The sequence below is a fragment of the Gavia stellata genome, chromosome 3, assembly GCF_030936135.1.
Source record: "Gavia stellata isolate bGavSte3 chromosome 3, bGavSte3.hap2, whole genome shotgun sequence".
Taxonomy (NCBI): domain Eukaryota; kingdom Metazoa; phylum Chordata; class Aves; order Gaviiformes; family Gaviidae; genus Gavia; species Gavia stellata.
In genome coordinates this window covers 97,319,114-97,343,274 of record NC_082596.1, presented here as the reverse complement: position 1 = coordinate 97,343,274, position 24,161 = coordinate 97,319,114, and the positions used below count along the sequence as shown (strand labels likewise).

General features: G+C 40.4%; 1 protein-coding gene across 1 annotated transcript; it reads right to left on the bottom strand.

Moving 5' to 3' along the window:
• Nucleotides 1-314: 314 nt before the first annotated feature.
• MYLIP (myosin regulatory light chain interacting protein) lies at nt 315-15,089 on the bottom strand. The gene is made up of 7 exons (XM_059815397.1): nt 14,975-15,089; nt 13,671-13,861; nt 4,517-4,702; nt 3,569-3,766; nt 3,067-3,231; nt 1,244-1,664; nt 315-871 (listed from the first exon to the last, which is right to left on the bottom strand). The coding sequence occupies exons 1-7, from the start codon at nt 15,059-15,061 to the stop codon at nt 782-784; spliced, it is 1,338 nt and encodes a 445-aa protein (XP_059671380.1). The 5' UTR covers nt 15,062-15,089; the 3' UTR covers nt 315-781.
• Between the last annotated feature and the right edge of the window lie 9,072 nt (nt 15,090-24,161).

Sequence of the window (24,161 nt, the reverse complement as noted above, 5' to 3'; positions counted from 1 at the left end):
AAAATCAGACTCCAAAAATAAAGCCAACTTAAAGGGCAGCTGACTGCAGCTCCAAAGACCACCAGCCAAGCTGGATGTGGGAAACCTGGGAGTACCCTGCCCACCGAGAGCTGTGAATGAAGTCCCCTGACAGTGCTTCCACAGGACACTGCCAGACTTCCCTGACCCACCCTCAACACTTGAAGATGAACAAACTTGTCCTACCCTTCCAAAGCTATTTTCTCAGAACTGTTTTCTATTTAACAGAATTCTGAATTAAACACAGCTGCTTGATGAAGCCTTGTAGCTTTAGTTTAAGAACCGATTTTTTTTTTAAAAAGAAGTTCTCTCCTCTTTAAAGCAGTTTACTAAAAGCAGAAACTATGAGCCATACTAAACTGATATTTGTAAAAGCTAGCCTTATTAAAATAAATGGAGTGACTGTACTAAAAAGGATTTAGAGAGTGTAAAATGAAAGGCTGCATTGCTCTCGCTGGGTATATCAGTATGTGTACACCACATTTCTCCAGGGTTACCTAGCTTCTTGGCAACAATGCCATGCTACAAACTGATGCATCATTCTCCTTTTAACTAACATGAATCGATTACACTTCGGCTCTCAAAAGATGTCCCAAACCATTTTGGACATGCTGAACGAAGAATATGTATGTTAAGAAATGCAGTATTTTTGCTTTTGATCGTGGATAGGTGCCAGAGTGATTGCCTTCTTCACAATCAATGGTTGCATTTCATATTAGTGCAGTTTAAAAAGTACATGATGGGTTTAAAGTGTGTACGCAGATCATATCACAGTCAGATTGAGAAGACTGGTGTGGGTTGGCAAATACACATGCTGGACATGCTCTACACGAGATCTGCAAACAGGACACGACTGGAAAGGAAAAACATTAGGAAATTAGTTTACTTCATATTTTGAGAGTCTCTACACTTATTGGAGACTTCCCTCCATGTGCACATAACAGAGCACTTTTCCGTGATCTCCATATTTAAAACAGGGTATCATGAGAAACATGCAGCTAATTCTTACCCTCACTGCAAATTAAGTTAGCACAGCTAAAACTTACCTTCCAAACATATCATCTAAACAGAATGTTCTTTGGAATTAGCTTACCACAGACAAAATTTTAAAAATAAGTTTTACTAGAATATCAACATAAACATATTAATCCATGACTGTCAAATATACAGAAACCCAGAACTTCCACATATTTGGTAACTCACATCTTAATGGCACTGCCATTACCTGTAACTGGGCAGCACAGGTCTTGCAGCATACTGTGTGGCCACAGGGACAAAAAGTTGAATTTATTTCTTCTTCACAACACACCATACAAAGCATGGACTCCTTTAGCTTCCGCAGCTTCTCTTGCAGAGCTTTTGTTTGTTGGCAGCTAAGACCCTCACAATTGTCACAGTTCATGCTGCTTTCTGAAGACTTAAGGGGGGAACTTGGTGGGGTTTGGTCACTTCTTGAAACAAGATCCACAATGCCAGCATTATAAAGAGCTCGCCTTGCATGATCATAAACTTCTTTTGATGTTCTTTTAATGTCAAAGACGTATTTTTTACCAAGATTAATGTTTTCATTCAGGAATAGAGATGCTAGGTGGCCCTTTAAGTCGCGACTATACTGCATCATGACAGCACTTGTGACAGTGTCACACCTATAAAACAATAGGACAAATGCAAAGTTGGTTAGTTAATACCAATATACCTTTCCCTACAATAATTTGTTCCCAAAATTGATGCAACAGCACTGAAATTAAAGCAAATAGAGCAGTCTAAGATAATATTTAAGCTCTTGAATGTTGTTTGCCTATGGAAGGGACTTAAGGCATTATGCCAACATAAACAGCCAACGCTTACTTAATCCACAGTTCAGCTTAGCAACACCTCTTTACATGGTAATTTCCAAACACTGCATTAAAGAGTCTTTGGCACACCACCACCTCCTTTAGATAGGCTCCCAAAAATTTTTAGCATAGACACAAGTAATGTCTTTAACCAAGTTTCCACTCAGTACTTTATATACTAGTATACAATATCATCTGAAGGGAACCAGCATGAATGCAGTGTAGAAAATTAAGCCATTTGTATTTGCCACTCCGTATTTCAGCTACCCTAACCATGCTTGTCACATAGTTCAGTGATAGAGTTAAACTTACAGAAGCCTATTAAGGCATATCACTTCTCTAGACAACGCAGGAAAGAAAATGCAAACACAGAAAACAATGACTGCAGCCTCACCAGGCCTAAGGTCCAAGATCTAAGCTAAAATTCTGCTTAAATTAAAATCAGAAACTGCAAAGGACAGCACAAGTTACAAGCAGAGACAAAGATCAAAAAGTTAAGACTAACTTATATAATGCTTTAATTGCCTGGAAAAGAATATGATGAGTGCAAAACAGCAGTGCAAGGGCATGTAATTACAGAACAGAACAAGACATGCTTAACATCAGCCTCACAAAATAAGCAGCGGTTAGCTGCTGATTAGCTGCAGTGGTTAGAAAGGCAACTAGTTGATGTTAATTGCTGTAACTGTATTAAAAGGATCTAATTTGAGAAGCTGGACAGGTCTTTGCCTAGTATATATACTTTCTTCTAAGTCCAATTCTTCTCTTAAAAGTAGCATACAGGTAACTTCTAGCAACTGGAGGTGCCAAATAAAGGAGAAAAGGAGTATGTGTGCCTACGAGCTACCCCTACATATTCTGAGAGACAGGATCTTCTCCTTTGCTCTCTCATCCTCCCTCTTACATAGGGACAAAACCCGTATGTATTGTTTACGAAGTATCAAAGAACACAGTAAGTTTATATTCTGAAGTGCTGTTATTCATAACAGTAGACTGAGAAATTTTGCTTACTTGTCTTGTACTCCCACCCCACAAAATGGAAAGCAGCAAAAACCTGTTCAGCTTCTGGACTTAAGAGGAAAGTAAAGGCTGCAAAGACAATGAAATTTTGCAGAGAATTTCTGAAGTGCAGTCAGACTCCTGGTTGCTTAAGCACTTAATTCAATTACTGTGGAGAAGAGCGGCAGCAGTTGACTCTAGTGGCAATACTGACCTGTAAAATGCATGTGTCTCTGTAATTGCTCTATAGAGTCCACTTGCTGCCCTTGTACTGATCATCTTAAACAACAGAACTACACTATTACCAGACTCCTTGGTAACAGTCAGATACACATTCTTCCCAGACTGAGTTGCCATTTGAACAACAGGATAAGCAATCCTATAAAATAATATAAAAAAAGAAAGGTTATTTAGCTTTTAAGGATAAGGGCATTTTCCACAAACTACTACAGTGCACTTCTATCAGAAGTTACAATGATCTCCAACTGTTGTCTGTAATGCTGGATTGGAGATGCCACCTCAAAAATACATATAGAAATCAAGAATATTAAGGCCAGTTGTCATCTTGATTGTGAGCAGGTAGTGTCCTCAGACCCTACATTCCAATAGTTCCTTTCAGTAATTCATAGAGCAGTTTTGTATTTTTATGTAAAAACTAGAGGCATGCTCAGGACTTCTGAAAATGGAAGATGAAAATGGTTCTGCAACACACATACCTGTTGATAGGACTGAAGTCATCTTTACAGATGGATATGCCTTCAGGTCCAACACCAATAAGGAGTTTTTGCCCTTCACTATCTCTCACTGAGTGCCACTCTACCCCATAGTTCTCCAGTGTTGTAACAATCTGTAGAACCTGATACTCAGCAGAAGCTTGACTTAAACCTTCTAGCTCCTTGTGCTTTGCAATAATGCTGTTGATAAAAAGATTAAGGATAGGTGAATTAACTAAAGTATGTGCCATTACTGTCAGCAGCTTGTTTTAACATGGGTTTTTAGATGACCTAGTTAAACAGATTATTAAATGCTCCTGACCTGCTTTATCTGACTATAGATTTCCAGTAATCACGAACTGGAAAGAATTGAGAATTACCAAAACTTCCTGTGAATGTTCAGGAGACAATGCTGTGCATTTCCTTAGAAATTAAAAAGCTACATGTAATCAAGACTTCCAACTAACACCCCCTCGCAGTGTATTTACCTGAACAACCACTAAGTTCATAACTAAAAAAACTACAGAAAAGCATGACACGCTGAAAGTTTCTTGATATTCAGGAATTGAGCTATGAAGGTGTTTTGGGAATCCTGTTTACTTCTAAGGGTACTAAGCCAGATAAATTCTTGTTACTTTCTTTCACAAGTGTAGGTCTAAGACATACTTGTAATTTGATTACCCTGCTTCAAGTATTTAGATACCTGTATTTCCCCAAGTACTAGAGTTCAACAGTTTTTGCTTTTCACAAAAAGATACTCATAATTGAGCTTAAAAATGAACAGAAATCAGAACGTTAAACATTCAGGTTGTATTTGATCTCCAAAGCTATCTAAATCACTATTTTTTTTTAACACCACAAGATATACTACAGCATCAGCAATTAAGGGCATAACAAAATCTTATGCTTTTGGTCTCCAAACAGGAGGTTATATCATTGTGCTCTTTTTACCTCTCCAAAATGGTAGTGGTGAGCTCTTTTGCACACAACTCTTCATAACTGTATTTGGCAGTGTTCTGGTTATAATCTCCAAACTTCATCTGTGCCAACAATGCACTGAGTTCAATTGCATGCTCTGAAGAACACTGAAGGTTACCAGCAAGAAGATCTTCTTTTATATGCAAGAAAAACATATGCCTGCAATGGAATCAGAAATGTTTGCTTACACAAGATGTTACAAGATGTTTGTAACTAAGATACATATCAAATAACATTTCAGATATGTGTAGTAATCATTAGTTTGGTAATCAAGAATTTGCAATTAATATACCAAGTAAAGTCTGGCACAAGGGAAAGAAAAGGGCCTCCATCTTATTATTCACTTACACTTAAAGATGAGGCTACAACTGAAGACAGTATCTAAAAGCTCTATTAAAACAAATGAGCACTTTAATACCATGTTCCTAAGGATAAGAACAGCTTTAACTCCTAAGGCCACTTAGTAATTTCAATTTAGTGAGTAAAATATCAATGAAATATAGTTTCTTATGTTTAAATTTCTTTGGTTGCCATTTAAAAATTATTCTGCATTTCACGAAAGCATATATAGGAAGAGCAGCCCAAAACAGCATACATACTTCTGTCATGAAACAGAAGTCACACTTTCTCTACACAGCTGAAATGCCTCTACCACCACAGTCAAAGGGAAGATGGTACTTTTGCCAGTGACATAATTAACAGAATAACTTGAAACTTTTGAAAAGGCATTGTGGAATAAAATACAAAGCTATCTACTCTGTAAGCATATTTGTCAGACCAACCTTTACACTTCAGATCAAGGCAGGTTTGACAACTAGCTGGAAAATTCAAAGCTGCTCTTAATTATCTAATAGGTCAGTTAGACAAATCAAAGTGTCCACCAACATTAACAGCAGCCTGCTAATTTCCCCTATAGTCTACCTTAACTTCTATAGATTCATCCTTATCTCCCCTCAGGGAAGACAATATAAATTTCTTACCATTTGCTCTTAAGACTCAACATATTTATGGAAACCAGATGCAGAAGTAGTTATGTATCACTGAAAAAATCTTTCAATAAATGAAGCCGAGAACCCACAGGGATATGTCTTGGCTTCCACAGTAATGGGACATTAACATTTTACTTTTCTAAAATTAAGTGTAATCTACTTTTCTTAAAAAGCTATATTGAATCACCCATCATTGAAGCTGAAGATGCTAGTAAGTGATTAGCTTTCCTTCCAACAGCAATTTGGGATAATATCTTATGTATATCCTGTTGTAGCACTCTACAGTTCCAGCATACAACAGGGCAAATAGGGCTACTTTTTCAGCACTATAAGCAATTAAATAATGTGCAAAATTTGTATTCATTCTTAGCTCTAGTATGGTAAATGCTGCAGCTAGGAAAATACTGGCCCAAAAGATGCCCTGTATCCAGAACTTTTGCAATCAGGAGAAAATAGCTAAGTTATCCCATAAGCTGCCCTACAATCCATTTCCTGCAACAAATCACAGCTCTAACACCTCATTTTGCAAGCAGTTTAAGGCATGTTAGAGCTTCATTGCAGTTGTGACACTAGTGCTTAATTACATCACTGATGTCTAGACATCAGTCTACAGTTCAGCAGTTCTAGTGGGGGCCTGGTGGAAGCTAATATCCTCAACTCTGTGCAGGATACAAGTTTAGGTGGCAAGAGGACCAGAACTTCAGACAGTACAGTTGTCTCCACTGTTAGCAGGTTATTCCTTGTTTAGGCTTTTTTTGGAGTAAGTCACACACCTCTGCTCCAATCCCTTTCTCCTACCTTGCTAATTCATAACTCTCTTTGCTTAGGCCACAGGAAAGCATTTTAAAATGCACAAGTTGTACACACTCCTTTTGGGGTTCAGTCCGTAAATCCAGCCAAAGTATTTGATGAATTACTAAAACACTATGGCCAAAATAAATTCAAATAGTAGGCATTTCCCTAATTCCAATCAACATTTCATAAAATAGCTTTTCATGCACTTTTGATTCTCTGTTCATACCAGAACAGGTTTTCCAGTCATTGTAACTATGTATTAATTACACATGCAGTATTTCAAAGAAATATCTGACAATTTTATTCTCATTAGCTGAAACGTTTTTACAATGCTTGTATCTTCAGTTTATTTTATGCATATGACAGCACTGACTGTCAGGGGAAAAGTCAGCCTTCTCCCCTTGCTGGGAAGACCTTATTGACATCAAGAGGGGAGCTGAAAAACAAAAGGTTGCTCCTGCAAATACAGATGCATTGCAGAAACAACTACAGCAAAGGCATGGCTCGTCACATTCCATTACTAAAAAGCCAGTAATGGCATAGGTAGACAAATGAGTTTAAGGTACAATGTGAAATAGCATCACATCAGCTAACATGCAGTAACTCCCCATAACTGGCTCTTATCACTAAGGGAAAACATGTCACAGAGACTAAGCTACTTTGCATTATTCTGATAAAGGGGACAAAGGTATGGCATGTATAAGGGACAGTTATTGCAAAGTAATAAAGGGCTGCAAGTTCATGTCCTGGCTTATGCTATGGTAAGGTATTTGTTAAATCAAAGAAAACACACAAAACCACCTGTCTCTCACAGTCATTGGTCTGCACCTAAAAAAACATTGCTGGCCCAAGCCCATTACCTAAACTGCACCCATAATAGGTCAGAAACTAGTTAACATAAGGCCTGCCAGCAAAATGAGTTTTTGAGTGACAGTGAATGACTTCAAACTGATCTGCTACAGCAGCTGCCCTGAACCAGAGTTCAGGTAGCAAATTCACTGCTGGTTCTTTTCATTTTGAGTCCTTAAGTGTGTCTGAGGAAGGAAAAGCATCTAGAAATTGAAAGACAGTGGGGGTTGCAAATATTTTACACATCTGAAGTGATTTGATTAGTGCAGATTCTGATTTGCCCATCCAGCCTTTCTAAGATTGCCCTTTGCCAAAGTTACATTAATATCCATTGCAAAATCATCCCCCTTCAAGGTTCGAAACATGACACCAGCCAGAATCTGATTATAAAAGCAGATTTTTCTTTTTTTTCTTTTTACACAAAACTAAAGTCTTTTGATCCTTAAACAGAAAGGCAAAAGAATGTGCTTTTATTGCCGAATACAATCAAGCAAAACTAAAGCACTGGGAGCCTTGAGGCAGTTCCTTATCTAATTCTGCAAAGTCTAAAGGACCGAACAGATTGTCAGTAGAAAACCTGGTCATATTACAGATTCTGTTAGTTACCAGAACATATTTATGTAAGTTTTGTAAATTAGATTGTGACCCAATCACTTAATAGCACTCAATCCACTGCCCCTCCTCTCTCTCTAGAATCTCTAGATATGATGAAAAAATTGTTAAAACTTTTCCCACCTGCAAAGATACTCAGGTTGTACAGTAAAAGGGTACTTAGTTTTTCAAGGGACATTGAACAACTAGTGGCAGCTTTAAGAGTTAGTAGTTCAAAACAGTATGTAGAAATACTGATTAGAGGACAAAGCATTAAGTTTGCCAAAGTTATACTTCATTAGTCACTGCCCAGGCAGAATTTCTTTCTTTCCAAAAAAAAAGCAGTTTTGGAATTAGAAGAGGATCATGTGCTTTCTTCAAGCACTAGTTACACTGGTGATTTTATATTCATTTTGTATACTTATTTTTTCCCCAGTGTTTTTTGTACAATTTAAGTTCTATGTGCATATTAAAATACTCAGTAAAATCAAGCGTACAGTGTGATTAATGTATTTTAGTTGCACATAAATAATTTGATACAAATGCTGTAGGAAGGGGAGGTTGCGAAGAGATTTCAGCAGATGACCCATTTTACAAAATACTACAGCTACCAAACCAAAGTCACAAGCCTAGGTATCACATCAATTGCCTTGTGCCTCCCTTGGAAGCAATTTATGCAGGCTGACTATACTGAACACCACTACCAGAAATGGATGTCAGTATTCCACTACAATGATATTCCTACAAGAGGCAAATCACCTAGTTAGTGTTCATCCAACTCAACAGGCAATAACAACCCCACAAAATAAGTACTATGAAAAGTGCAGAGTATATGTAATACAAGATTAATTTCTCTTAACTCATTGAAGACAGTTATGTGCATTAGGAATCAAAGTTCTGCACTGAAAACTTGTTTCTGCTACTTTTTTAATCAATCAAGGAAAGGAAAACAGGGCAAATAGAACTATAAAGACTACATTAAAAGTTTCAAGCTCTAAAATTAGCTATCAGTGGAAAAAGTGACAAACCCCAATCCTTTACCAATAAAAGTACCTGTATAGACTAATGATTCCTAAATTAGAAATATAGCCAAAAGAACCCATTCCCTTGCCAGACTACTGGCGAGAATCTTAACATACATCCTAAGAAACTGTCGGTTCTCTTTGGGGTACAACAGTCCTTACCACAGGGTAAGGCTCTTTCCCACTGTGAAGTGAATTTACAACTCTGTAGTCTAAAGGAATCAAAATTAAGAAGCATAATTCTTCTCCCTAAAAATATATTGATAAATATTTCTAGATCTACAGAATATAATTCTGGTTTTTAAAGCAGTTTAAGGCCACTCCATATGAAAAAGCAAAGCCATCACAGTTACAATTATGTTCCTCAGTATCTTTGTTCTTATTTGCTCTCAGAGTGGGTGAAAGGTTACCAAATGCAATTCAACTCCGATTTAGACAAACAGATCCATTAAACTCACCCTGGTGGCTATTACAGCAGACTTTTATTGCATTGTAACAAATACCATGACACGGCAGCACTGGCTAGCCAATGCTACGGGATAGTAGGATGTTTTTCTTATTTTCTACCTGCTACATGCATCTAACTGCTGGAAATATCTTACAAGCCAGTTCTTAACTAATTCATCAATTCAATTTGATAACACTGCAAAAACAATGTACTTTGTAAATATAATTCAAATACTGGCAAATATCGCACACAACTTTCAACGTACTCCAAAACAGTAACTACCTATCTCAAGGCTGGCAAAATACAGCTCTTTCGAATGCTTCATGAGATCATGTAGCTTGTTAGAATCTGACACGTTATTTTAAATCGTCATGGCATATATGAATATTTGATTTTTCAGTCATAGTACACAAGTCAAATAACTTTGCCCATTTTGAAGTACATCCAGGTAAATCTCACATTGCTCAAAGAATGATTCACTTTAAAATTATTACCACTTTTGTGCAATCACTGCAATGTTGACTTTATCCTGCCAGACTTAAAACCTTTGTTCTCCTGGACGACCGGTTGGCACAATTTGCCTCTCCTGCGGCTCGGCAAACACTCTCGTTGAGGTGGATGCAAGCTTCAAGACTCCTCTGCTACACGTTTCACAAAGAAAGCTTTTAGCCAGAGCAGCAGAACTTTCTGCCCCGAGACAGGGGTGCGGGCCAATCGGGAGTGGAGCTCCCCAGCACCGCAGCCGCCGATTCGCCCGGCCCGCCGAGCAGCTGTGGGCCGGGGTTACTCCCAGCCAGCGGCCCGGCGTTACACCGTGCCGCCCGCCCCGCGGGGAGGGAGCGCGCAGCCCCGCCCGCAGCCCGCCGGAGCCGCGCCCCGCCGCCGCCAAGGAGCACAGGCAGCGCGGCTCCCCCCGGGCCGTGGCATCACCGCCAGCCCGCTTCCCCCCGCCAAAAGTCTGCTGAACATGCCCGTTAGCGAAGTGTAATCGTTTCTCCAAGTCCCAGCTCCTCGCTGTAATTCAGTGCTTCCTAACATTCGACACAAGCCCCACCCGTAAATCGTTCTGACAAAAACCCGACTTTCCACTTTTTTTTTACTAACTGTTGCATTACCTATCACGAAATACAGAAAACAGTGAAAACCAACATGACATAAGCCAGAGCTTATGATCTAGATCTCAGACCATCACATGTATCTTTAAGGAAAAAGACAGCAGTCCCTTTCAAGCCAATGTGATTTTCCACTCAAAAAACCGTGTAGTTACTCAAACTCCTCTAAACAAGCACACTGTTCACATTTGAGACTTGTTTGTAAAACTCCAGTTGACAGCAGCAGATGAAATTTGAATAGCATTCTTGCACTGAAGCACTTTCATTCCCCTGAAAACAATTCTAAACTACAAAATCCTGTGGTGAAATTCAGTAGCAAGCAAATAAAAAAATTGGAAATTGACATCCAAAGAACAGTAGAAATAAACCACTTTAACCCTGTAAAAGGAAAGAAAGGGTATTAAGAAGTTCTTTCCACGCAGTTCTTCCCTTCACAAAGCACTTAGTGAAGGTGGTTTGTTGCCATAGTGGTCAAAGGTACAATTACAACCTGCTCTGCCTTTGCACTCAGTAGCAAGAAGGCTCCCTTGCACAAGAAGGTTAAAATGCATGAGGTTGCGATCTTCCCCTGGATTGCACACTGATTAAAGATAACAGAAGCAGAAGTCCATGTTCAGTTGCCAGATCAGCTTTTCACACAGCGTGTAGAAACCTGAACATTAAATTGCTATGAACAAATTTAAAACTCAGGTGTATGTTTAAGTGCAAGACAAGGATCTCTTTAATGAAGCAGTACAACTGGGGTTGACAAGGCTTTCAAAATATATATAAAAAATGGTAACAACTCAGTCACAACATTCACTATTATCATCATGATGAAGCATATCAACAGAATTTAGAATTACTTGCAGCTTCCCAGATTTCAAAAGCAGTCTCAACATGCATTTAATTTTATGTAAAAACGGCATCAGAGGCAGCAAGTAAAAGACTGGGAGACTTCCTCAGCATTCTTCACGCAAGGGACCATAAGACAACAGCTCTGCCAGAAACACCCTATACATCAGCTGCAAACGGAACTGCTAAAGGAAACCAAGAATACCCCCATCGCTATTTCTTTGTCGACCAGCACACTGACTTTGGAAGTAAAGGTAAGAAACAAGGTGTCAGGTGTAGATGTACAGCTAAGCTTTGCAATTCTATGATATAACTAATGATTTAAAGTTCACTGACAGGTTTAACACGTTTTTTGTCTTCTCCTTGATACCACACATGCTTACATGCAAACTACATAGGAATGCACAGTTATGTGCATATGTAAATCCTCAAGCAGACCTGAGTAGAAAGAGAGTAAATCTACTGAAACTCAGTGTCAACACTGCAGAAATATACATTAACCACAGGCACTATGGAACACTAGGTCTGTTATGTGCATACTGGGCATACACAACTAAAAGGCAGCTATGGCAAACTATTTTACAACTTCTGTTTGTTTTTAGCAAGACCACTAAAAATACTCAGGATGCAGACTGAACAGGTTAGCTGAAGCCTCAGGACTATTCATGTTTGCAAGACACAATGACTTTAAAAACTAGTTTCAATGCCTGTTTCTCTCCAAAGTTTAAGTAATTATTTCCAGAGCAGAATTTTAACAGATCTCTTCCGATGACTGAGCCTCAATTAATTTTGAAATTGTTTGTTAAAAATACTAGTTTTAGAACAGCCTTAATTCATACATAAAAGAAAGCTTGTCCCACCTACAACCTATTAAAGTCATCTTTATAGTGGATAAGTTCTTGCTACTTTGATGTAGGTACACAAGCTTGTTACATTCTAGCTACACAACTTGTCTTTTAGGCCCCTGGGGTATGTTTCACCAGTTCAAGTTTTCTATTAACTTGCACAACCTGCCAAGTCTTGCTTTGACAGTGTTGAAGGCAGGAACACAGGTGTCTGCAAAAACCTTGTAAAGTTGAACAAACATTCATCAAGGATAACTCAAAAACACCAATCATACCAGCTTTAGGTTTCCTTAGATTCACCCTGATTTGGTCTGTGTGTGGAGACACATCCAACATGCTCAGGGTAATCTCTTCCACCTCATCAGGTATGAAATCGTGTTGCTCCTTTTGTTCTACATAAAAACCCTTCATTATTTGGTTTTATATGTAAATATTCTCAATGAGAATAAGAGGACAAGTTTTTTTTTAAGGAAAATGCTCAAGAAGAGCCCAAAGATATGCCATGGATAGTAGAATTTATTTTTCCAAAATAAGGTACATCAAAACTGGAATTTGGTTAGAATGTATTTGCCTAAAGCTATTCCATAGGACAACTAAGGTCTAACTCCATAGCATTCTGAAAAATTCAACCCCATTGATGAGCTGAAACCACTGCCCCCCAAAAGTCTCTCCCCTGCACGTTAGTTCAAAAATAAAACAACATATGCATGCTCCTAAGTCAAAATGTTTTTCCTATGAAATAAACACCAAATTATGCTGTCAACCTCTGACCAAATGCTTTAGACAAATGTTCCGTGCAGAACAACTGTGTTGTGTCCATGATCTTAATTCTGAAAGTACCAAGCTAAGGTGAGTAATGAAAACGCGTTTTGGCATTATCATATAGACACTAGATTTCAATTTTTTCCATTTATACTAACTGGACTGTCTAAAACTAACATGAAAAATTAGTTGAAAGGTCAACATTAAATATGTATGTGCACAGCTTTCTTTAAAGAGAAAACTCAATTGCAATTCATGTTGTGATCAAACTCGAGGAATAAAAGCAAGTGTTCACTACTAATCTTAAGACTTAATTCTTACAACTGGCTAACAGTGTAACAATTTAGTTAAGAGGACTGGCCACAGAAGAAGCAAAACAGCTGTTTCTTTTGTAGCCTCAAAGGGCCTGTAGCTATTTGAAAGTTACTGTAACATAATACCAGAGAAAAAGGAATTCAGCAAGTTTTTTTTTTTTGCTCTGTGGGAGGAATTGTTTCCTGCCTTTCTGTACCAGTGGTTTAGAATGACCTAGAGTAACACCACTGAACAGGGGTTACTATCGGACATGCAAATACCATATAAATAATTTGCTACTGGTAGCTTAGTTTCTTCCACTTCCAGCACTAAGTGCTCATGAAATTACCTACATTCTTAGTTACTGGTAGCTACGCAATACTTAAAATTTACCAGTTACCAGTTTTATGCTTTTTTTTCCAAAAAGGAATAACACATTTAAATAACACTAAGGTTTTAAAACTACACAGAAAAGTCAGGCAAGATTACCAGAAGAAATAAAACCAGTGTGCAATGACATTTGTATGTTACGGAAACTGAAAACAAAATAATAAATTAAATCTACTTACAACCATCTTTACCTTACCTTGTCTGTTCTTGTAAGATAAGATGCGGCTCTACAAAAAACTTGACTCTTAATTTCAATCGATAAGGGGCTAAACCATCCATCTGCTGGGAGATCCTGTTCCTCAAATTCAGCCACAGATTCTCCCCTTTGCTGCCAGTGAACTGCAGTCCAAAATAATCAACTTCTATAATTCCCAACCTTCTGCAAACCTGAAAGAAAGAGGATCTTTGTAATGAAGCTACAATATCACAATGAAAAGTATCACCCGAATCAAGTATTGTTTCAGACCAGTCACTTAAAATAAATCCTGCTGTAAACACCTTTGTGCAGAAGATTACTTAATTACTTCGACTTTAAGTTGCATACAAAACAGCACGTAGACAAATACTAAGAATAACCTGGGAATTTCTCCACTAGCCAAAAACCACATGGACTTCCATGGTCAAATTCCATCCCCCCTTCTCACCCCCAGGACAGGCACTTAAGAGGGTCAGTGGATTTCCAGAAGAGGAGAGTATCTGTTCTTCAACATCACAGCCAACGGCACTTTCTAGGCAAGAAGGAGGATAAAAGTACAACGCACAAGTTTTATCGAGATGCCACCAAGAGACTGGGCTGCCACGTTTGGCTCTCTCCGGCATCCTCACGGCAGCCACCGCAGCCGCATCCAGGCGCTGGCGAGGGAAGGGCGAAAGCACCTGGGCGACAGCTTCAGCCGGCACGGCCCCAGCAGGCCCCGGGGACCGCCTCGGCACCGCCCGGGCGGCGTCACCGCGGCCAGGAGGGTCCCACTCGTGCCCCCCACCCGAGGGACAGCCAGTGGAGGCTGCGGCAAGGCGGCCGAGGCCTGCCCTTCCCACGGGCGCTGTAAAGGAGAAGGTAGAAGGGCCGGAGAGCCCCGAGGCGGGGGATGCAGCAACCTCTGCATCCAACATGGAGGGGGGGGAACACCAGAGAAGGCAAGCGGGGAGACTGCGGCGGCTCCCCGCCCCCACCGCCGCGGACGCCCCTGCGCAGGGTTGCGCCGCCGCAGGGCCCTGCCTCGCGCCACCGCCGCCCTCAACGGCCGGGGCGCGCGCCGGGGGCGCCGCGAGCTGGCGAGGCCGTGGCTCCTCGGCTCCCCCGCCCCAGGCGCGGCGGCTCGCGGAGGGGGGCACCCGGCAGGGGGCGCGCCCGTCGGCTCTCGTGCGCGTCCGTCAGGCACCAACGGCCGCGCTGCCCAGCGGTCACCGTTACCCCCCACACCCCCCGGAGCTCTCGCGCCCGTGGAAGGCGGCGGGGCAGAAGGGCGGCGCGGAGGAGAGCGCAGCGCGGCCCCTCACCTGGTTGAGGCAGTCCTCGCCGTTGGCTTTCGCCTCTACCTCCACCTCCATCACCACCGCGTCCGGCCTGGTCACATAGCACAGCATGGCTGGGGCCAGCCGGCGCCGCCGCCGTGGCGGGCACCCAGAGCGGCTGCTGCTGCCGCTGCCGGCGGGGAATCGCAGCTGTCGCTACAGGCTGAGGTACGCAGGCGTCCCCGGCCGCCGCCCAGCCTGCCCTCCCCGCTCCCCCGGTGCGTGCGCTCCGCCGGCTCCGCTCCCTCCTGATATACACTCCGTCTCCCCCTCCCCCCGCCGAGCGGCACCTGCGGACCAATCGCGAGCCGCCGCTCATGGCTGCGGGCTGCCGCCGCCACCAATCAGCGCCGCCATCCCCGGGAACCGGCGGCGGCCGGCAGGGCGTTTGTTGTCGTCGCTCTCTGGCGCCCCCTGTCAGGGCGCAGGGCCGCGGGCCGCCGGCGGCTCTCCCCGCGGGCCTGCCCGGCCCTGCCCGGCGCGGAAGGCCCCGGCCGCGGAAGGCCCCGGCCGCAGGCCCTGCCCGCGGTGGCTTGGCCGCCCGGAGGAGCCGGTCCTCGGGGCCCTCTTCCTCTTTAGCACCCAGCGTCTCCAAATTACCTTCATCCGTCGTCACCTGCAACAGCCCAGGACTACTTACCCTGGAATTATGCCCGGTTAAATCGAAGCAAAGTAAGTTCTTCTGAGGGAAGGTGGAGACCAAACCCGTCTACAAAGTTAACTGGAGAGTGAGTGGACGTGAGCTATGTGACAACCAAATATTTTCACGGCTCATCTCTGGGCTTTGCAAACACTCCCTTTCATTGAGGGGGAAACAACATCCTGATTAATGCGCTCTCTCCCATACTCTCCTTGGCCTTCCTCCAGCTTTGTGTTACGCAGCATGCAAAGCACTGGAAATGTGGAAATTTTAAGAAGCACCGGACAAGTGATAGTGCAGCTTCCATGCACTGTCATGCTAATGGATGATGGAGCTTTTACACTCCTTGAACTCTGTAGGTATGAGGCTTGTAGGTGATTCCCGGCCGGGGCAGGAACACCTGCACCAGGCGAGCCCTTAGAAGTATTTGTTTGCCAAACATACCCAGGGTACATAAAGTAAAGTAGTTTATGGCTGCTTTAACAATGTAAATTGAAACGACAGGGAGGACTAAGTGCAAAATGCATGCTGTGTAGGTTCCCCAAAAGAAATGCAGATCAAAGAAGTACTGAGCAGTGCGGTGGTGAGGAGCAAGTAGGCTGTCAGGGGAAGAACTAAGAGAGGAAATGGGGATCTGAAAATGCGGTGAAGGATAATAGGAAGAAGAACAAACTGCAGCACTAATGCAAGATCACCACAGGGCTGAATATTAGCTTGTTCCCGTGTTCCGACTTGCTTCTGTTCGGGTATTTCTGCCGTGCTTGTCAGGGTTGTTAGTATTTTCAATTTGTATGAAAGGAACTCTCAGAACAGATGCTCATTCTGCTGGGAACTCTGCAAACACAGTATATGGAGCTCTATCCATTTTGTTCATGTGAACTCCGTAAATAGAAGAGTGATCAGTTCTGAACCAGGCAGAACGGTAGGAGGTAAGTAAGAGTCAGGATGTGAGATGTCAAACCTGAATGGTGCTGCATTTCAGCTGTACGCTTACTAGCTCAGATTTTCACGCCTAGGTCTACAGTGTCTAAGTTGAAGAGCTTAGAGTCTTAAAAGACCAGACTCATAGACTGAAGGGTAGAAAATGGGAAATAACATCAAAGAAAGATGAATGAAATTGCAAAATTATGTTAACTCTGTGATTTTATGGAAAAAAACCGCCCACTCTTTGGGAGGGACTTAATTATGAGGGGATTAGCCACTAAGAAAAAAATCACAATATATTTTAGTATGGAAAAAAGCCTGTATTCTCTACTTGTTCTTTAGTTTCTGTCAGAGTGGATGCAAGAAATAAGATTTTGGTTTTATTTTAGTTTTACTTCTATATATTGCGGTGTTATGGTATTTTGTGTGATTCTATATTTCTGTCATAATCAAAGGAGTCCTAGAGTTGTTATGAAGAAGGAACACAAAAACTGCTATGATGACTCACACCATTAGTATTCTGATACCCTCTTCCTGCCACTAGCCCAGATCAGATGTTACAGAGGAAGGTGCAAGAAGTCTTTATGTAATTGTGAGATAATGTGCTTGTATATTTTCTCTAGCACTAAACAGTTAAAGCTGGCATAAACCTACTAGATTAGCCTTTACTTATTTATCCATGTTACTTGTATACTGGGAATCAGTTCACCTTGTGCTAGGCATTGTCCAGACAAGTAGAACAGATGGTTCTTGTCCCAGAGATCTTACCTTTTCTCTATATATTAATATCCATTCTGTGTTTTCCTTTTATCTGACTTAATGTAAATGCAGGTGTTCTTATTATGTCTGTAAAAGTGTTATCCTGCTTTGAAATCTGCTAAACTGTAAGCCACAAAAATAGCTTGTGGCAGTAAATTGCATAGATTGGTTAAGCCCTGTGTAAAACAAGCATTTCTTTTCAAGCGTGTCATCTGGACACCGCTGTCATAGAAATACATTCCATTTCACAGTCTCTCTGTGATATTTTATTCATGCTGTACAGGAGAGAGTAAAGGACCGAGTCTTGCATTAGCACACAGGAGACAGCTCTTGCGTCAAGGGCCCGTTGCAACCCTTTGGGTTCTGTCTGAGGGAAAAAACTGAAATGTCTTCCAGTCTCCTGCCTGGACTCTTTGATGAATCAACAACACTCAATGAGGTACACTGTCAAACTGCTCATAGCATGGATGTTCACCCTTTGTGTATCGTAAAAGAACATTGTTTATCAACATGTCATCTCAGTGCTGTATGTCATGAAATGCTATGTGCTATACGACAGTAATATATATCTCTATGATGGATCAGTCTTTTGCTGTTGTGTCAATTTGTGTGTAAGTAATTCACCTTATATACATTAATACATTTAGATTTCCTTGCCTAACACTTGTTGATTATTTTTCCTTGATGTAATCCCTCTATAAGGTTCATCTTTGGTCACATTGTACTTCACATAGCAAATACTAGTTGTAGTGCCTCCTTGTCTGACATTTGAATGGAAAGCCTGTGAAAAGTCCAATTGTTTGGAGAAGGGAAAGAATAAGTTCCAGACCTTTGAATTTAGACCCCAACATGGCAATATTGACTCCTGTTTCCAATAAAGGCTAATGCCTCTCCTTGTACAGATTTTTGTTTACAAGGTTTCCCAGGTAGTTGCCTCCAACCTATTGCCATGATACTCCATCTTGTGATGAATCCAGTAGTGTCATTACGGTCACTTTACCCAGATGTTTATGCAAGATCTTCTCTAAGATCCTCTCTTGTGTTGCTTGTTGCCCATGGTATTGACTCTGATCAAATTCAGAGTACTTTATTGCTGTTGAATACTATGTTATAGGGTAAAAGGTTAGAAATGCTCAGCTCATGCTCAGGATGTGGCTTCATCGAGTATTTAAAAGTACCTATCATTTATCTTTACTGTCTATTGGTGGCAGTCACCTTAAAGGCATGCATGGAAGTACTGCGTTTTCCCAGCTGTCGGTGCCAAAGGTGTGCTCCACAGACTGTGAGGGAGACAATAACCCAGACAAATTATGAGCTTCTGTACCCCTGTGTAAAACAGCAGTCTGTCCTTCTCTAGGAAAGCTAAACACCAACAGACTTCTCACAGTGCTGGTTGTGTGTGGTGCCTTTTGTTCCAGCAAGAATGAATGGCTGCATGACAAAATATTTTCAATAGTAATCCCAGTTTATATAATAATCCGAAGCAGTATGAGGATGTTGACTCTGGGGTTCTGTTTCCCTATTCTTGTACCATGTATATGCTCTTATCCTGTTCTGATTTATTGCTTTCTCATTTTGTTTGGCTTAAATAAGAGATATTAAGTAGGTTTAAATACATGCAGTTGGTTAGGCTATTGACATATTGTTGGGTTACCTCTATACCCATCACAGCAGAGCCATGAAAGGCCCATCTTCGTAAACCCAGAGGAGCACAGGGGGCACAATGGCAGGCAGGAACCCGAGTTAAAGACTAAGAGGAAAGGCGACCCTGTCCGGTCCCCTCCCAGGGCTGTCCCAGCAGAGCCTCAGCTCCAGTGTCCAGGTGTGAAACCCATCACCACGAGCTATGGGGAGCAGCTCTCCAGGTTACCTCTGGGACTAAGGGAGATTGCTAGCTGGAGGTGTGGGAAGCATAAGGGGATGCAGGGCAAGAGCTTTTGAGGATTGCACAGGATTTATTATGGGATGTTCAGGGGAGGAATAAAAGGCAGGACAAAGGAGGGATTTAGGAGATTTGGGCAGTAACAAGTGTGGGATAAGGGAATGAAAGGGTTCATCTGTGTAAAGAGTTGGCTGGTCGGGACACTTGTCTGGCGATGCCCTGCACCTGACCAGCACAGTCTGTCCTGTCTGCTTACTAAACTCCATCTTCAACTGTTTTCCAGTAAGGGGCTCCTGACTCCATGTGTGTATGGGGGGTGGTGTCTATAGTGCAGCTGGTGGTGCTGTCAGTCGGTGTGAGTGCTCTGCGTGTCTGTCTGTGATCTGTATGGCCAGCAGTGTATATATGTATATTTGTGGTGTATACATGTGTTCTGTGTGCGTGCGTCTGCTGGGAATACATGTTCAGCCTCACTACTGGTTGGACCTGGGGGTGTGGAGTGGCAGCAGCCTTGCCTCTCTCAGCCTGCCAGATTAGGTATATTTTCCACTAACACAAATCCTTAGAGAAAAGCACTGGAAAGCACATACCACACCATTGTTACTTTAGTTCTGCTTTCCTTTTTTTCTTTTTATTTTCTGACTGTCTCTTTGTATTCTGTATCAAAGTGAGTAACCAAGGACCAGGTAAGCACAAATGCATTTTGGGATGATTTGAAATGAAACTGAGTGGGATCACATGATTGTAGTCAGTCTCTTCCGCTATCTCCTCCCTGGGTGAAATTGCTTTGTGCATGAACACAACAGTAGTGTCTAGCTTCTTTCTTGTCACTGTCAAGGCTGCTGGTCATGTTGCAAATGCACATCACTCACGGGGATGATGATCTTCCGACTGAAAAGCATGGAAGGAAGCATAAAATTGAGGAGCTATTCTGACAGTGGTGGTTGCTTAGGGGAAACACCATCATCCATCCATAAACACACAAACACTTTCTTTTCTACCTGAAAGATTCTTTCAGTGTTCTCATACACATCATGCCTCTGTCTGAACATTCTACAAAATATTCCTCTGCTCCGCACTGTCCACAGTGCTTAATCAGCTTCTACAGAAAAAGTGCGTGTCAGTGACTGACACGCTTCCAACAGCGCTGGCTCACCTTTGTCAGTATAATGAACACAGAATAATGTGCTAAGATTGTCCATGCAGCTAACAGGCCATAGGCTGGCTGTTTTACAAAGCATTACCTGGTGGTCTTCCCCAAGACTATTCAAACCAAACCAAACCAAACCAAACCAGTTAGGGTTGTCAGTTCAGTTTTGGGGTACCTCATCTGGGACATTTTAAGAACATAAAAACAATCCCACCAGATCAGACCAAGGATTCATATAGTCCTGAATCCTGTCTCTTGGGGATTTAGTCCAGTGGTAAACTGCATGCTTAACATGCAAGTGGTACTTGTTGATGCCTATATGCTGCAAAGTGCCTGAGGCCAATACCTCATGGTATATCAAAGAGTCTAAGAAGAAATTCTTTTTCTTACTCCCCAGAATCCCCTCCCACCTTCCACTGATTTGCAACTCAGGGACTTCCAGTCTATTTTTACATTAGATAAATAATTTTGTCATGAAGAATTGTGTTTCCTACCCAAAAATCTTCCCAGTTTGAGACCAGACTCATTGTAGAAACCCTATTCTAGTTATTGCGACATGTATCGGCTGCTTGTGAAATCTATTAATTCCATTTCATAACCAATTTATTTATAATTTATAGCAGAAAGAAATCCTTCAGTCTCTGCACTTTTTCAGAAGCATCTAACATCAAATCACCTTTGAATTTGAGCTTGTTTTCCAGGTCATCAATTCCATTTCTGAGCATTTTACTTCCTTTAGTGCTTGTAGAATGGAGTCATCATTGATTATTTTCATGTTGTTAAAATGTGCTCTCATGGTCTAGAATCAAAGCTTTCACAAATTAAATTCTCACTAATATTTGTTCCTACTACTGTTACTCTAAGCTCATATGTTACAGCTGTTTGCCCTTCCCCATACCACATTCAGAACTGCCAGGACATTGAGAAAAATGGGTCAGAATTTAAGCAGATTAAAATATCAAGAAAGACTTGGTATAATAGCTATTTTTGTATGTGTCAAACAACCAATAACCACAATTTAAAAATTTTACATATATCTAGGCAGGTTTTACATTGTCATAATAATAAAAGTCGGTTCCACAAAATACAAAGGGGTATAATAAAAAAAAAAATCATATCAAAGGTATTTTTTTGTTCTGCGTTATCAGAGCTGTCAAACATTGATTTTATAAATCTTGGAGTATAACCCTTGTGGTTTTAACTCTGTCAATCAAGCTATATAACCCTTTTAATGTGTTCTTTTTACAAATAACACCTAAGGAAGAGACTAGCCAAATACATATTTCTCTATTTTTGGTTGATTTGATCTGTGCATTTGACCTAACTTTGCCTTTACTCATTTCCACTGTTTCTTTAGTGCAAACCCATCAGTTGTTTGTCTGAAGAAAATGCAACACACTGTTACTGATGGAAAAATTGAAAAAAACCCAAGAGTGTCATTAAGGCTTGATATAATAATGGAGAATATAAAATAGTAAAATAATGTAAATTCTCATAATCCATCCTTATACTTTTTTCCTGTTTGTTTTTTTTTTTTTTTTTTGCAAGGTTGATTTTTAACTTGTGTGTTTTTTCCAGCAGTAAGGCATAGGGCTTTCAGCAGTAGTTGAGTTTTAACATTATTTGATCTCAGGGGATGGAACTTAGTTCTAAAAACTAAGTTGGACCTACTTTCAGTATAACATTTGCTACTAAGTACAAGACTATGGAAGAGGTCTATGTACCTTTTCAGTGATGCACTTTATAATATGCTAGATGATGTTGATGTATGTTGACTTTTTAATTTTTAGTGCTGAATATATATTTCTGAATAAAATAAGCATTAGTTCAATTATTTAATCACTGAACTACCTTTCTAAAGTAAAATATCGTGAAATGCATTGTCTTTTTATATTTTGCATGATGCAATACTTTTCTAATGCTCATGAAATGAAAGAGATTAATCTATTTTTCTTTCTCGCATGATTCCGTATAATAATAGCAAGAAAACACACTTGGAATGGGTTTTGATGTGAGAACTACCCTTCCTCATTAATACAATTTATGAGCTTCAGCTTCATTCAGTATAATTCTACTAAGTTAAGACTATATTAAGACTGCTTACATGCATAAAAAATAAAAAAACGCCCCACCTCAATTCCAAGAAATTATGTTGAGGATGAATAATAAATTTTTGTAACAGCTGTAACAGAGGAACTTGAGAGAGTACATTTTTTCACAGACCCCGTACATCCTGAGCTCAGATTCATCCTCGCTTTTTAAATATTTGTCTGGGTAATCAAAAACATGTATGATAAGGCACGTATACAAGCAAGGTGAATACTAATGGTGAAGATGGTCTCAACTGTAATATTTTTTAAAATTTGGAGTTTGTGACTTTGCAAATACAGTAACTATTCAACAAACTATATTACAATAATTTTAAACTGTTTTTAAAGAAAAAAATATCTCATCTCCCTGCCTCTTTTTCTTCTTTCCCTTGTTACATTTTGTCTCATCAACCAGCCTCAGTGTGACATTCTCGCGCACTACAGAAACATTAGCTCCACCACACTGGCCTAACTGAAGCTAACAAAACTATTAATAGCAGTAGTATTTTATTAAAAAAAGAAATGATGTTTTTCCTTTATGATTGGAAAATACAGGCTTCTGAGAGTACTCAGTGGTCAGATGATGTCACACGGGTTATTCGATTGCAGAAACTGAAATTACGTGAGGTGAATTCCTTCAGAATTTTGATTAGACAAAAGGATCTATTTCTAATTCCATCATCTTGTAATAACAGTCTGTTCTTCTGATTTTAGAGCTACTTACCGGATTGCAGGGATCCATGTGCAGGTCAAAAAAATTCACATCAAGTTTTAAAAAATATCCTATCTTATGAATCATTCACAAAAAGTCAGGAAGGGAATTGGCCATTTTCTGCCAAGGAATTTAACAGTAGGTATTCCCCTGGCTTCTTTTAAATATTAATTCTGAGAAAAAGACAGTATTATGGTAACTATTATCAATTCAGTTTATATTTTTTATTTCACATAGAATTTATAGAAACATCATCATTTTCTTTAACTTAGCAATAATTTTTTAATGATTGGTATTTTTAAAATATTTTATTATATTTATTCTACATTATAATATCTCAGTTACCATTAGTATAAATTTAATTCACACCATTCTTATCAACAATTGAATACATAATTTGCTTACAGTCTAAAAAGGAGAAGTAAGAAATACCTGGGTTATTATGTCTGTGTCTTCTGATATACACTGAGCAATACTGTTTGCTGCCAAATACCATGCCTCCCAAGTATTACTATTAAAACAGCTTGTTTGAGAAGATAGCATTTGATAGCTATCAGTTGTATTTATTCCAAAAAATGTAGTCTCCAGGAATTAATGTCTCAGTATTTAGCAAATGAATGTCTGAAACAAAGGCACATGAACACAAAAGCAAACTGACTGCACAATTTTATGAGCATATTTTTCAGGAAGGCGTTTTGATGGACTATTAACTTTCAGTTCAAAGTATTTGCAGTCAAGACAATTACATTTTGATTTAAATGTCAGCCAACAAGATTGCCAACAAAACAGAAGCAAAGGTGGTTGTCCTTAGAACCAACATAACTCACCACTGTTTGTCATTTTTTTCTCTTACAGTATCTTCCAATTGGTCTATCTTCAGTAACTTCAGTGTTCTTATTTCTTATTTCATAATTAGAAAAATGCTTAGGGTCTATAGCTTTCATGACCACAGTAAAGAGCTCATAAACTTATTGGAGGGATTAATATTTCCATCATTTTGAAACATTGCTCATTA